This window comes from Sus scrofa, chromosome 12 (assembly GCF_054392235.1).
Source record: "Sus scrofa isolate SSC_HxYL_T2T_F1_AM1 chromosome 12, Sscrofa_HxYL_maternal_Yorkshire_Landrace_v2.0, whole genome shotgun sequence".
Lineage (NCBI taxonomy): Eukaryota > Metazoa > Chordata > Mammalia > Artiodactyla > Suidae > Sus > Sus scrofa.
Genome location: NC_139394.1, coordinates 37,122,926 through 37,139,114, shown reverse-complemented (window position 1 = coordinate 37,139,114; position 16,189 = coordinate 37,122,926). Strand labels below are relative to the sequence as shown.

The window sequence follows — 16,189 nt, the reverse complement described above, 5'->3', positions numbered from 1 at the left end:
AGTGAAAAGATAGTTTCCTCTTTAAATGGGCTCACTCCTCCTACCAACCAATACTACAAGCCCTCCTTATCCTAATGTTAAAACCCTGCTAGGCCTTTGCCCCAGTATCCTGGCCCCTGAGGACATCTCATCAGAGAAACTTCACTTGAAAGTAACAATTCAGTTTCCTTCTGACCTATCAAACCCATCACTTGAGCCATTGTTTCATTACAAAGAAAATGCAAGCTCCTCACAACTTACTTGGAAATGTTATTGTTTTCACGAATCTTCACATGGCAGAGGATGTTAGGTAACTTTTGGGTAACGAGAACTTTGATCTGATCCACAGAGCTACACAGCTTTAGGTAACCCAGATATAATCCAGGAGAGAGACGTTGATGACTCCTTTTGTGATAGGAGAGAATATCCTGTAGGACAAAAAAACAAAAGAAAAAACACCTTAAAAGGCAATTTCTTTCCCTTTTTCTTTTCTAGGTGCACTATGTCATGAATTAAAGGAGCTGTAGCTAAGTAATTAGTGAGAAACCTTGGGTACCACCATGAGTAATGAGAATGTGTTGGTGGTAAAGTCAGTCTTACCTTCAGGAGAATTACCCTCCAAGTCAGCTAATCAGTCATTAATATATTCTGCATGCTTATTTTCCTCGAATTTCTGTTCCATGACTAGGTGTGGGGGTTATGTTTGGGAATGGGCTGGTGGTGGTAGAAGCGGGTACTAAAGAAAAATATAATTCATAATTTCTGTCCTTGGAGGATTTATTATTTAGCTGGGGGAAAACAGAAATTTGCATGTAAAAGCTGACAAAACAGTATAGAAGCCTCATTATTTCAGGATCACTGGAATCAACATTTTATAGTAAGAAAAAAAAGATTTGATTCTTTATCTTGAAAAGTGAAACAAGTCATAGCAATAGATTTATTTATCTTATATTATTAACATTTGAGTTGTAGTGACAATTATTTGCTAATTCTGAGAATGAGGAGAATCAACATTGGCTTCACATTTTAGACTAAATTGTATAATAGCTGCAATACTATTCCTAATATTTGACTTTCACAACATGACACGAAAAGAATAAATTTTGCAAGAGTTATTTTGAAGACTTCGTATATTTTTTCACTTTTATTTGAAGAAAACTGATCATTGAAGTCATTCTCTTCTAAAATCCTTGTTCATTTTGTGTTTTTCAGTTGTTAACTGGCCCATTACTGCCAGATTCTCAATTGTCAGTAGCTTTGCACATGGTTTAACTACACCTCCACATCATCTTCATTAGCTTCACAAAATTCTGTATCTTTTACAAGATTTAAAAATTTACCTTGTAATAGATTTGCATTGAGTTTGTGTTTTAATGTCATTGAATTTTCTGTAGGCAGCAGAGACTGAATGAAGTTGGTGCAATAGGAAGTGCCGACCTAGTTAATCACGGAGGGGTGTTTCGTTGGAGTTTTGTTTTACACGTAGTCAGTTTTCTAGTGAACTATTTAGGTTGTGGCTTTTGCTTCTCTATATGACTGCAGGAACTCAGAAAAGGAATGGTTGGTAATACTGACACTCCCTCTCCCCTCAAGAGTAGGTAAGACTTTTTATACATTTGGGCAGCATAGGGGTGAAACAGAGGTAGGAGAGATGACTCAGGTGACTGATGATAGGGGAAGAATCCATATAGGACAGAGTGTAGCCTTGTTTTCAAAGGGAGTAAAAAAGAAGGAATCAACTCTATTACATGTAAGAAAGGTGAACAGAGGAGAAAAACAAACATTTAAACTCATATATAATTCAGTATGGAACAGAAAAGTATGACCATATACATCCTTGACCATATACTCTGAAGGAGTGATCCCTAATCTGTAGAATTAACCATTTGTAAATTTAACACATGGTATTATGCATTGTCACCTCTGTTTCGTCCTCAACATACATAGTAAGTTCCAGGTACCACAGGAGACATTGGGGTTTCAGGTGAACGGATATAATCCCTCCTTTTGAAGAGGTCAAGAAAGACAGATGAGGAAGTTCCCATTGTGGCTCAGCGGTAATGAGCCTGGCTAATATCCATGAGGACGTGGGTTCCATCCCTTGCCTCACTCAGTGGGTTAAGGATCCAGTGTTGCCATGATCTGTGGTGCAGGTCAGAGACCTGCTCGGATATGGTGTTGCTGTGGCTGTGGCGTAGGGCGGCAGCTAGAGCTCTGATTCGACCCTTAGCCTGAGAACTTCCATATGCTGCAGGTGCAGCCCTAAAATGCAAAAAAAAAAAAAAAAAAAAAAAAGACAGATGAGTGAAGGAATGATCACAACATACTGACATCCTGAAACCAGTTTATAATAGTGGCAGTATAGGCATACAGAGGAAGGACTACTTATATTTTTCTTCTTTTATGTTCTTTTCTTGAACTGGACTATGAAATTAATGGCAGGGCTTTAAAAAAATTGTCTCCTTAGTACCTAGTACTTTTCCTGTATATAATAGGTACACAACATGTGGAAATCAGGCCTAAAATGGAACATATGAGAATAGCATAAGAGTGACAAGATAAGAATGGTCACAATGGGAGGAAGACATAACGAGCATGTATGGAAAAGCAAAGACTAATTAACTTTTAAGATATTTGGCAAAAAATAGACTAGAAAAAAATCTGATTTCATGATTCAGAAGGAAGAAAATCTTTTTAATATCACAAGGTTGATAAGGTTGAATTTTTTCAACTTGTCTCTTGACAACAGATCATAGATAATTAGTTGACTATAGGAAGTTCAGTCAAAGTGAAATTTGGAAAAGTGAAGAAGTTAATCAGAGAGGAATAAACACGTAATGAGAGGAGGTAAAATGGAAATATTCAGATCCGCAGAATTTGATAATATGCACCCTAAGGGTACTTGCTGTACAAGCAGATGTGGCCACAAGCCCACAGGTCATTATTTTTGAGAAGTGATGGAGAACTAGAGAAGTCCCTAAAGAATAGAAAAGGGCAAATATGCTTATTTTTGAAACAGGGAAGGGTGAAACACAGGATGACCCTGGTATAATTAAAGACCACCAACTTATTGATCTTTGGGAACAACAAGAATGAACCATCAAACAATCAATTTGCAGTTACCTAGGAAACCCCGAGACACTAAATAGGCATCAACATGGTTTTGCGAAGGGCAAATCAAACAGACAGCTCTAATTTCTAATAGCAAAAGAACAGGATTCATCGACCAGAGAGAGGTCTCTAGTATAATCTGTTTCACTAGATAATCTGGGAAAAATAGAATTTTGACCACATTACTTTAATCAGCTGACTATTAGCATTGAAGATTTGTGGACGATAGAGTATGGGGAGAGTAGGACATATCGAGTGATGGTCTAGTAGAGATTGGTCCTGGGAGCCAATCTGTTCAGCATATTTATTGATGTTCCAGACAAAGAAATGAAGAATGTGTGTATCAAATTTGTGGGTTCCAAATCTGATGTGGTTTTGATTTTCTGGAAAATAGCAATAAAGCTCTGAATGACCCTATGCATTGGAAAAATAAGCCTATCATAATTAGGGTTGCAACTTAATAAGAAAATGTGCTTGTGAAGACCCAAACCCAAGAGTACAAATATAGGATGGGTATGAGTATAAGAAAAAACATGTGGGGGTCAGAACTGACCACAAATAGAATGTGAGTTAGGAACATACTGTGGTTATGTAAAAACCAATGCCATTCTGACACAGAGTAATTTACTCTTTCATTCATTTTATAAAAGACTATTACTGAGCAACTACTATGTATTTTCCTGCCTTTACATAGTCATTTATCCTTCATTAGTCAGAATGTTTTTGGAGCCTGAAAAATGCATGGGGTGAGTTCCTGTTGTGGCTCAGCAGGAACAGACCTGACTAGTATCCATGAGGATGCAGGTTCGACCCCTGGCCTCGCTTAGTGGGTTAAGGATCCAGTGTTGCCATAAGCTGTGGTATAGATCACAGACACGGCTCAGATCTGGTGTGGCTGTGGCTGGCAGCTGCAGCTTTGATTCAACCCCTGGCTTGGGAACTGCCATATGCTGTGGATATGGCCTTAAAAAAAAAAAAATGCATGGGAAGAGAAAGATGCTGTTCCAGTGTAATCTGAGGTATATTAGAAAGGCTTTCTAAACCAAATCAAATGCCTGTGGGTTTATTTATTACCTGATTTGACCTCTAACCTGCATTTCTAATCTCTGCTTCCACTACGGTCCTCTTGCGTCTCTTATCTCTAGCCAAAATGGATTGCTTTTTCCTTCCTCACACATAGCCTAATTTCTCTTTATTCTTTGCTGGTTCATGAATTTATTCATTCTACCAACTTTTATCAAGCATCTACTATGTATCAGGCTTTGCGGTAGGATATTAATGACATCAAGATGAAGAGGACATGATCCTTCCTTTCATGGAACTCATATTTCAGTTTGTGAGAGAGCCGTGTGAACAAGTTTTTCTTAGCCCAGTGTGATAAAGGTTGTGTAAAGTCCATTGTGGACCCAAGGGAAGGTGGGATCTATTTTTCCAGCTTTTCCTGTATTATAGTTATTATTATTTTTACCAAGCCCTCTGTTTAATTTAAATCTATTTAATTCCTTCCTTCCTCCCTTCTTCCCTCTCTTTCTTCTTCCGCCACCCTCTCTTTCTCTCTCTTTTTTTGGTCTTTTGTCCTTTTAGGGCCACACCTGTGGCACATGGACGTTCCCAGGCTAAGGGCTGAATCAGAGCTGTAGCTGCTAGCCTATGCCACAGCCACAGCCAAGTGGAATCTGAGCCGCCTCTGTGACCCACACCACAACTCATGGCAACACCGGATGCTTAAGCCACTGTGTGAGGCCAGGGATCAAGCCTCTGTCCTCATGGATGCTAGTCAGATTTGTTTCCACTGAGCCATGACAGGAGCTCCATCTCGCTCTCTCTTTCTCTTTCCCTTCACCGGTGAACTTAACTTACCCTTCATGGCTCAGCCAAATGTCACCTCATCTACAACGCCTTCCCTGATATTTCCAGGTAGAATTAATAGTTGCTTCTTTGTCTATATTTCCATAGTACACTGTTTGTGCTGCTATCAGGCTCTGGCTTAAATCTGCCTTGTATTACCTTGATTTGTTTACAAGTCTGTCTCTCTCCCTTGACTGAACTCCTTGAAAGCAAGGACCTTGACTTATTCATTTGTTTTTCCTATAGCACCTAGAAGAGTTCCTGGCACCCAGTTGGTGCTGAAAAAATGTTTATTAAATGTGAAGTGAGAGGCCCAGAGATAGTGGGAGCCTGGGGCTGGACCTCTGGGAGAGAATATGCCGTGTTGGTATTGTGCCAGGAAGGGTATACCCACCCTCTCCTCACTGAGCAGCAATCCTTAAGAGATTATTAGAGGAACAGTATATAGTTGCTTTACCAGTAACTACAGGGCTTTTGTTTTGTGGGGTAGAGCATGGAAGCTGAATTGTCCAGGGTTAGTAAAGATCATAAAATGGTGGCCAGTGGCCTAATACTATACAGATTGCCAAGAATGTAAAGTTTCTGAATTATTTTCTAACTTATAAAAATAAAGAGATTTTATTCAAAATTCTGGACTTTCAACCTCTCTTTAAAAATTGAAAAATATTTCAGCAGTGGGGCCACGTTCTTCCACTATATTTAGCGGAAACTGAATAGGGCTGTTCTCTAGATGAGACGAGGGCACTCCAGATTACTGCAGTCTCTTTACTCCCACTTTATTTCTTTTTTTAATATTGAGGCATAATTCACATACCATAAAATCCACCCTTTTAAATAAGTGTGAAATTCAGTGGTTTTTACTATAGCCAAAACGTTGTGCAACTATCACCGCTATCTAATTCGAGATTATTTTCATCATTCCAAAAAGAAACATTGCATTCATTCACTGTCATTCCCCAATCCTTTCTCTTCCTGGCCCTGGAACAACTCATCTACTTTGTCCGTGTGGATTTGCCTATATGGGATATTTCGTTGTATAGCATTTACTGTCTAGCTTTTTTCACTTGGCATAATGTTTTCAGGGTTCATCCACGTTGTAGCATGGATCAGTACTTCATCCATTTCATGGCTGCCTAATATTCCATGATATGAATATATGCTTTTGTTTATCTATTCATCAATAGTTGCATATTTAGGTTGTTTCCACTCTTTGGCTACTATGAACGATTTTTTTTAATTTATTTTTTATTGTTATTTCTCCCAACAAGCTTTCTTTTCCCCCATTGTACAGCATGGGGACCCAGTTACACATACATGTATACATAATGTTTTCTCCCATTGTCGTGCTGCGTTGTAAATATCTAGACATAGTTCTTCCATGAACAGTGGTGGATAAGTTTTTGTGTGATCCCCATAGTTTCTTAAATGAAACCCCATTAACTCATTTCCATTAGTCTTTCTGTTAGTTTTTGATTCCCATGTTAGAGGTTCCTTGAAGGCAGAGAGAGCAGGAGTTACTAGAAAAGAGCAGAAAAGGGCAGAAGAGATAGTAGGTCCTGGGCACCTGAGGTATAAGAAGAAGAGACTGGGTCCCTGTAGGTGACCAGGAATCCCTAAGGAAAATAAGAGAAGGAAAGGAAGCGGGGGGAGGGAGATCAGAGGCAAGCTTCCCCACAGCTTCCCCAGGATCCCACTTTTAAAAGGGATCTAGAGAAAAGGGCGCGTGTGTGGAAAGCAGCATGGCCGAACGGGAAGAACACAGGTTAGTGCTCAGAGACTCGTGTCCTAGTCCCACGTTCTGCTTTTTTGGCTGCTGTAACCTTGGTGAGTTTTACTTCCCTCAAATCTGTAGCTTCATTTGTGAATTGGACACAACTTACCCACTCACCCTTCCTGGGTTTCCATGAGGATCAAGTGATATTACAGATGTGACAAAGTGTTATAAATGTGAGAGATTCATCTTCAGAGAAAACTTCACCTGTTTTTGAAGTGACCCCTGAAGACCATGGTCAGAATGATCTTCCAGTTTTTGAAGTGACCCCTGAAGATCATGGTCAGAATAACTCAGCACTTGCGAAGAGCCTTTCTGTTGGAAATACAGCTGACCCTTGAACAACACGGGTTTGTACTGTGCGAGTCCACTTATATATGGATTTCAATAAATATACAAGAATACATACATGGAACATCATACACACTTATAATGGGCAAGGCTTGTATCGAAGTGGATAGCCTATCAGTAAATAGGCATAAGGTGAGTAATATTTAATGTAAAATTAATAACGTTTTAGTTTTCTTACTGTTTTACAACTTTGCTTTCAAAGAATTACATTACCCTACAGTATGCCTTTCTCATAATTGGAGAAACTAAATGTCAGCCTATCATCACAGGTAAGTGGTTTTTAAAAAAGTGACAGTGTTTTCCAATACTGTATTATAAATGTGGCAATAATACTGTATGCCGTAAACATTTTATAACCATTCGTTAGCATATAGGCCAGGCTACTATAAAGCAGTTGTATCACAATCATGTTGATTACACCAGGCTACCATAAAGCAGTCATACTGCTGCTTCTTCATTGTCAATGAGTAAATTGTTTATACTTGTAAATGAATATGAATTTCTTTTTCCCATTATCTTTTCACTTTTGGTCTGGTATTTATCATAGATATAACTTCTACAGTGTTTTGTATCGTACAAGACAATAATGATGTGGGTACTGACAAAGGATGCATCTTGTAAAGAGATGACATAAACGTACAGTATTGATAAGCACTGTAAATGTATTTTCTCTTCCTTATGATTTTCTTAACAACATTTTCTTTTCCCCATCTTACTTTGTTGTAAGAATACAGTATATAATACATATAATATATAAAATATGTGTTAACCAACTGCTTATGTTATCAGTAAGGCTTCTGGTCAGTGGTAGGCTATTAGCGGTTAAGTTTTTGGGGGAGTCAGAAGTCACATGTGGATTTATTACTGCTAGGGTGGGGGTCAGCACCCCTAACCCCTCTGTTGTTCAAGGGCCTACTGTACTCTCACTGCCAGTTAGTTTGCTCAGGGGGAGTCTAACTTGTCTGTAATAACTCTCTTTTCCTTCAGGCAACTGTGGGAAGGATTTTTCTCTCCTTCCAGATATATGAGAGAGGCCTGTTATGAAGGTCTGGGACTTGAGAGGGTCAGGAATTTGAGAGGGTTAAACCTTGGAGGTTTCCTGGGGCCCTAAAGGATTAGTACATTAGTTATGGGCCCAGATTTTGTTAAAGCCCTTATCTGTTTTGAAAACCCCATTGTGGAACACATAGTCTTTATACAGTTTTTCCTTCGTTCTTATGAAAAGGTAGAAGAAGGAGTGATATGTTCCAAGGGGTGACTGAGCCAGTATCTAAGCTCTCCCTGGAGAGTAAGGATGAGGAGATGGGTTGGCTTGCCCTGAGGAGAGTCTAGCATTGACTGGCTTTTTCTGAGTAGAGAAGTAATAAAAATCACTAACGTCTATGAGCACTCACTCTGTGCTCCTCTTCTAATGCTTTATATATTTACCTCATTTCCTCTCCATTAGGTCCCCCGTGAAATAGGGATGAAATACAGAATATACCAGAGGATGAAACACGTGAGGGGAGACATTCAAGTGACTTGCTCTAGTCACATCACCAGAAAAGGGGTAGTCAGAAATCACACCTAGTCAGCCTGATTACAAAGTGGCGCCTCGGAATGTGGAGTGATGTAGCAGAAAGAAGCTCAGGCTTCTAAATCGGAAAGCCCGGTGGTCATCAATTTACTGACCCTGCGAACAAAAGCGTGGTTTGTGGCCTGAAATTGTGGGCATTACGCAGCCTGCTTTGGTCAACCACCAAGACCTATCTCTGTGATGAGTTGGTGGAGTTGCCTCCTGATGTCTAGGAGTGATGGAATACTGCTCCCCTTGTAGTTTTACTCCCCCATTTCCTCCCTGGTGTAAGACCCGTATGGGAAGGAGGGGAGAGAGAAAAAGTCGAAGGAGGAAAAAGCAGAGTGGGGGGTGGGTGGGAATGACATCAAGTAGGAATGTGCCAGCCAGCAGGGGTAAATTTTCCACTTGGATCTGTGTGGAAACCTGATCTTGCCTCTATTTTTGGTCTCCTTCTCTAACAACTTTTTGCCAGATTGGAATTTTTCTGCACCTGTAACACATTTTTAATGTAATAAGTCTAGGAGAAACCAGGTATTATATCATGCTGGGGTCTGTGCTGTGTTTCTGGGAGCAAAGGTAGCCCAGACCCCAGTTTATCCCTACAGGGGATTAGTGTATTAGTCACCCTGTAAAAGCTCAATTTATTATGATTTTTTAAATGTTTCTTTTAGCACTTACTTATAAAAGGTGAAGAGGGGAGCCACGAATGTGTCTGTGTTCCCTGCTCCCACCTAAACACACACACACACACACACACACACACACACACACACCCCTCTCTATGAATTTCATATGAACCCAGGCTCCATGAAATCAAATCCAGGGGTATTGGCTTTGACCAATTAGCTTCCCTTTGCTCCAGTGGACTTCATCTTGGTTTGGGCCAGTGCAAGTAATACAAAAGTGAGATTATTGTACTGGTCACCCCTCAGTGGAGAATGAGAATAGGTCAACAGACTGGTGGCTTAGCTGTTTGGGGTGATTACTGGGCAAAGACTTAGGTGTGGCTTATTTGTGTGAGCTTGAACCCTTTCTTTCCCATGATTCCAGATTGCCTATCTTGTGGGTATATGCTGTTCGTTTCGTAGGTCCCAAGGCAGTGGTTTCTGCTAGCTTTGCCACCTCACCAGAGAGTTCTGTAGAACTCATCCCCATCACCGGGTTTACAAGAAAGGAAAAGAAACAGCTTGAAGCCCATGATCACATGAGAACAGGTGAAGCAGTGGGGTGGCAATGGAGAGGGCTCTGGACTCGAGCACAAATGTAGGTTTATATCCCAGTTCTGCCACTGAGGTTAAGAGACTAGATCTCAGCAGCCCGAAGTTTGAATTTTGGCAGCTCTGTAGTTTTCAGGAAAGTCATCTTTTAGTTCATCTTCCACCCCTTACTCACTAAAATCCTAACTTTTGCCCCTAAATGTAATGCAATATAGCAGAAAGAAGCCTGATTCCAATCAGAAGATCTGAGTTCAAGTTTCAGCTCTGCTATTGCCTTGCTGTATGTCTAGGGGCAAATCCAAGTTTGGTGGTGCCTGAAGCTAAGACAATTTTTGGTGCTTTCCTTGAGGAAAAGAATACAAAATTATGACCATAAAGTTGTTAGGGCCTTGGAAGGGGCTTGTAGAAGTAAGGAGCTGAATGATGTTGAGCCTTCATTAGCCTCACTAAATCTGCCTCTGTGTTTGGCTATATGTCATGTGTTTGGCTATATGTCATATTATCTCTTTGAGCCTCAGTTATTTTGTTCATAAGATGGATTTAACTATGCCCAAAGGAGTTTTATAGGAAATTAGCAAGACTAAATATGTGTAAGAGTGCTTTTGTTCCAGATATTTTATATACATACACAAATACATACATGTGTATATATAGTCTGGAAATGGCATATATATGTGTGTATGTGTGTGTGTGTGTGTGTGTGTGTAGTATAGAAATGTTTATTATTACAATCCATTCCAGTATTGGTTTAACGTTTTAATTACACTACCCGTAAACCCACACTCAAACATTTATCTCCATGTTTCTCATTGGTTCATTGGTCAGGGGCATTTTCAGTGTGCCCACCAATCGTATTGCTTGATAGATTCCATGTCTGGAGAGTGTTAAATAAAAACAAGCTTCTGAATCTTTCCTCTGTGTGGAATACAAGCAATGACATGTCTCTGGACCTCTTCATTCCATTACTGCATGTGTAAATGGCTCTTGGTATATTTCCCTAGAGCCTCAATAAGTGTTTGGAACTTTAAATATAAGAGGAAATTGAAAAGACTACATACCTGGATGGTTATCAGTAAAATGTCTAAGGCTGTGGGCTCCTCCGGTGTTGAGAGAGACTTCCTCTGGCTTTGCAGCTTTGAGATCTGCATCCATTTGCCATTAAAAAATGAGTAGAGCATCTCCATCTCTCTGATGGTGACTATGAGGATGTTTCCATGCCGGTCTTTAATGGGCTCATAGTAAACCCTTCCCAAGTTGTGTGTTCCGAGTAAATTCTAGAAACAAATAGATTTCTGGTAGGTTAGATGATGTACAAGGAAAACAACATAACTACCACAAAAGATACTAAATAATTATCTGATGTTTCTGAGAAGCTGTCTTCCCCACCTCCCCCCGCCGCCCCGCCGGTTAAACGGACTTAAACCTAGAACTTTTGGCATCATAGAAATATACTTAACAGAAGCTCAAAGAAAATGTCTTTGCCATAAGCCTGCAAAGATTATAGCAAGAGGCACAAAATTATGTTTTTTTAAGCAAATTCAATATCTGTAAATATCTCGTACCCACATAGACACACCAGCACATAAACCTCAGTTACCAGCACTTGAAGAGAATCCCAGATGTTTTAAAGAAAAATGCCTGATATTTCAAGTATGCTACTGTGGAGTTTTCAAGAGATCTACAGTAAGCTGGTATGAAGTGGGGTTGTTTAAAATGAAGAAGTGAATTGACAATGTAGCACATTGTACAGGTCCCCAAATGACTACACATTCCCTTCAAGATACTTTAATTGGGTGATTGGCCTGGTTTGACTTATCTGCATTTCAGAGAGTTCTATTTATTTAAAATCTGGTTAAAATTGCTTGTGAGCAATTTTAGTGAGGTGGACAATACTTTCAGAAAGGTAGGAAGAGGATGCCACATTAAATGTGGAGGGACCCAGGTCGATATTATTAAAATAAACAGTTTTACAAATATGCAGGGTTTGAAGATTTCTAACTTAGAGTACTGGTTGAACAAGAGAAAAATATCCTTTTACTTTGAATATTACAGTTTTTTAAAAAAATTATCCACCATCTCAGAGCTTCTAGCTGTTAGTTTTAAATACTGATGAGATAAGCTGTTAGTAGGAGAGCAAAAGTAGAACTGGGATTTGTAAAAGTAACAAAAGTTACCTAAAAGTAAATGAACTGGCTGGTCAGTATTCACATCTTCAAAGACACTGGAATGTTCCCTCACAGGTAGGGACCATGTCTTAATTTTTTTTTATTTTGCAATAACAGGTCACATATATTAGAAATTTCATAAGTAATTATTGACATGAAATTCAGTTGGAATTTTTAAAAATGGCCTAAACACTCAGTCAGATTATTCCTTTCCAACAATTAGCTTCTAAATCGTAGAGAAGTAATTGGGTAAGCCTTTTAATCCAGCACTATGTAGTACTATGGTTTTACATAAAGCAGTTTGTTGAAAAGTAGTACTGGCCAATAAGCAATGGCATGCCAGTGAACTGGCCATCAAAAAAAAAAAAAAAAAAGACCTGATATACAGCACATGCCAATTTCTGTGGTGTAAATACTCCTACCTACAATAGCCTATTTCAAACTACCAAAGGTTTGACAACAGCTTTGAAAATTTCTGAATACTTAACAATTGGCTCTTCTAAGCTAGTATAAGTTGGCTCTGGCATGTTACTGCTGTTAAGCCCTTAGTTATCCTGGTGTTGAGTTTCAGGACTGGCTGCTATTCATTAATACTTAGACTTCTGAAAAATGATTTACTCTCTCTGGCCCTGTTTCATCATCTACAGTTAAGAGTCCTTATAGCTCAGACATCCCATGTGCTAATCCTTACCTTATAGAGTGTTTGGGAGATTAAATCAAGCATTGTAAGAGAAAGGTTTTGTAAACTGTCAAGCTTGATACAAGTAGGTAGGTTATTGGCTTTCTTGACTGCTTTAATTGGAATCCCACCCTGGTCTATACTTACTTATTTTCAAGACCCAGCCAAGGTTTCACCTTCTCTGGGAGGATTTTCCCAACTCTCATAGGTAGAATTTACTATCTCCCCTTCTGTTCAAACTTATATCTTAGCATGATTGTGACTTTACTATGTATTGATGTACATGTCATAAAGTCGTGGTTTTTTCATCTCTGTTTCTCTGGGTCCCTTGCACACTGCCTGGCATATAGCAATAGCTGAAGAAATTTTTGTTGACTGAATTAATATATTATCATTAGGACATTGGAAAATAGATTTGCTTTGGATCAGAGTGGGTGGGTAGACACTGAATGAGGTGGTCATTTCACTTAAGCAGTGTTATTATCAGTGGTCCATGATTAGCTTTGGATATGTTGACTAATGGGCTAAACAAGAAAGCACTAAAAGTCTCCCTGAAATCCTTCATGGAGAGCAAATTGGGTTGGATAGCCAGTTCTGGAAAGAGCCCAAATTAAAAGAATATCCCTGTGAAAATAAATTGCCACGATGTTCTAAGAGGGCAATTTGGGGTTCTTTAGAACCTAAAGAAAACCAGACCATGTTAATACTGTGCAATCAAGATTGGGATCCCTGAAGATTCTGTACGGTAAAGAGAAATAAAAGCCATCTGGTGGTTCACAGGAATGCATCTGTTATTACCACAACAAATCACAGGGCTGTCGATAAGCCCCAGACAGACAGACAATATTTAGAGACCTTTATTCAGTTTAGGGTGACATGGGAAGTTGAAGCAAATCTGGAGTAGAGATAGGAAGGCCTGGAAAAGAAGAGCAAAATTTTTTGGAAACCTTTTCTTTCCCCCTTGAAACATGAAAAAGATATAGTATTCATAAATTGTTACCTGGCTTTAACTCACTAACACTCATTTCTAAAATCGGTGGAGGAGGAAAGTTTAATATAATCCAATCTACAGATTATTACTGTATTTTGAGGATAAGTAGTTTGGACATCTCTCAATGTAGGAGGAATGTACACTTCTGCCTCTTGGGGCTTCTGCCATTTTCCTAAGAGTAGGAAAAACAGTGTGGGGTCTTGGCTACTTACGGACTTTCTAATCTTTTTTTTTTTTTCCTATCCCAATGCTGGCAGATACTTGTCTTTCCTCCTGCCTAGGTAATATTAATCAATTAACTAATTCATAATTTAAATTTTTTTCAAATAAAATTTAAGACCACTTCTTCTAAATAGGCTCCAAGTGATGCAGGATAGACTTCTTTTTCTTTTTTAACTAAAATTTAAATGTTATATTTAAATTTTCTGTCTGTTGTTTATAAAATGAACACATAATAAGAGATGAAATATTGGAAAGAATGCAGGCTTTGGAGTTATCTAGATCGGGGTTTGTATTCAGATCTGCTACTTTCTATTTGTGCAACTTCAGGCAAGTTATTTAACCTTTCTAGGCTTCAGTTTTATCCTCTGTTAAATAGCAGTACTTTCTCATTACGGTGTGGTGCATATAAAACGAGATATAGTTTGTCAAGCTCTTAGTACAGTGCCTGGCACTGATTCTGTTAAATTAATGTTATTGTTTCACAATAATTATTATATGTATTATTATTAAGTATTAAAAAACTTCCCTATAGAGCAGAAATTGGAAAGTGAGGTATAGGATGCACTGTGGTTCATAAGCACTGTGATGAACGTAGGTTAGGGGGCTATGAAAACAGAGGAGGGGGAGAAAGATGGCAATGGAGGCAGTTGCATGACATGATAAAATGTCTAGGCCACTCTTGAAACAGTATGACTCAGGGCATGACATGGTCAGAGCCTCTTATTGACTCCTCCAGTGGAGTGTGGAGAATGGATAGGAGGGTGTTAAAACTGGAAGCAGGAGGCTTACTTTGAAGGCTTTGACATACTAGGCAGTGGTAGTGATGCTGGAAAGAGAAGGAGCATAAAGTGAGATACACCATAGATGAAACAATAGGATTTATGTATGGCTGACACCACTCAAGCTATTTAAGAATTCCCTTTTACTTTTCTCAGAACATGGCAAGAAATGTCAGATTAGTAAAGACACCTGAAATATTAAGTATAAATTTCTCCAGTTTTATTTTTCTTCCTCTGCTGAAAAGTTTTTTTTTTTTTTTTTTCTGTGCCTTGTCACTCCCCACCCCCACCAAAAAAGTATGGCTTCAGTATTTTCAGATATTTTCATCCTAAAGATCAGCAAATAGTTTGGGTAATAGGTTCTGAAAAAAAAAAAAAAAAAAAAAAAAGACAAGCAACTCCTACCATTTAAGCAGGCAGTGCTCTGGCCTTTGATGGGCATTGTAAGGGGTAACTTTATTGAGTACTATGAAGCACTCGTCACTGCTGGAGAACTACCAAGGTGGTAACTATGGCATGAGGTAACTTTCTGTGATCCTTTTTCCCTTTAGTTAGATAAAGTACCCTCAAATGTGGTCTTAGGGGTGCCGGGGTTGGACTGATAAATACATTTACCTATCCAACCAGTACTTACTGAGAATCTGTCACATGCTACGCATGGGGGATGTAGTGGTGACCCAGAGAGGTACACTCCGTGAGCTCAGGGACTCCCAGTCCAAGCTGATCACTAACCACACAATGATGCAAATAATTAACTAATGGGATTATAATCACCATTCTGAATAAAGAATACAAGGTGCTATGAGAGTGATTCGCTTAATCAGGATATCAGAGAAAGGCTTCCTGAGGAAATATAAAAATTAAGCTGAAGGATATGTAGGCATTAGGGAGTCAAAGAAATAGAGGAGGATTCCAAGTAGAGGAAACAGCACGTGAAATAGCAAAGGAGACTGAGAAATACAGGCTGGGAAGTTGGCAAAATATGGAAAGTGTGGAGACGTGGAAGCCCATGGATGTGGCAGTTTGAAAAAGAAGAGCGAGACCAAGTGCTGCCAACACTGCTGAGATGTCAGTTGCAAAGAAGATTTAAAAGTGTTGATCAAATGTAGTGAAAGTGAAGTCATTGGCAGGGATGGATCCAGATTTGGTAGGGGCTTGCACCATACAATTTTGGGGTCCTCTTTAAGATAAAGAACACAAAATTATACATATGAAAATATAAGTATTAAAGTGAATATTAATTTACAATGAGAAAGGAAATCTCGCCAAACACTGGAGTATTGGGGCTTTCTGGTCCCTTTTCACTCCTGGGATTTCTTTAGGCGGTTTACCAGAAATACAACCCAACTTCAGCTCCCACCTAAACACTCTACGTCCCCCACACTCACAGGAGACCATGCAAGTGAGGGGTCCTGAAACTCAAGCTTTATGAGCATCATCTGCCCCTGATTACTGGGTGCTGAGAGAGGAGTTTGGTATGCATGGGAATGGCAAAAGTCGGGGAGAGGGCTTAGAACT

General features: G+C 39.2%; 1 protein-coding gene across 2 annotated transcripts in view; it reads right to left on the bottom strand.

The window, feature by feature from the left end:
- Positions 1-16,189, bottom strand: part of ANKFN1 (ankyrin repeat and fibronectin type III domain containing 1) — a 343,361-nt gene that overhangs the window by 43,274 nt on the left and 283,898 nt on the right. For both annotated transcript variants that reach the window (XM_021067257.2, XM_084983129.1), the window contains exons 14-15: positions 10,894-11,109; positions 241-407 (exon numbers count right to left, since the gene is read on the bottom strand). In XM_021067257.2, the coding sequence (XP_020922916.2) occupies positions 241-407; positions 10,894-11,109 (383 nt within the window). The remainder of the gene's footprint in view (positions 1-240; positions 408-10,893; positions 11,110-16,189) is intronic.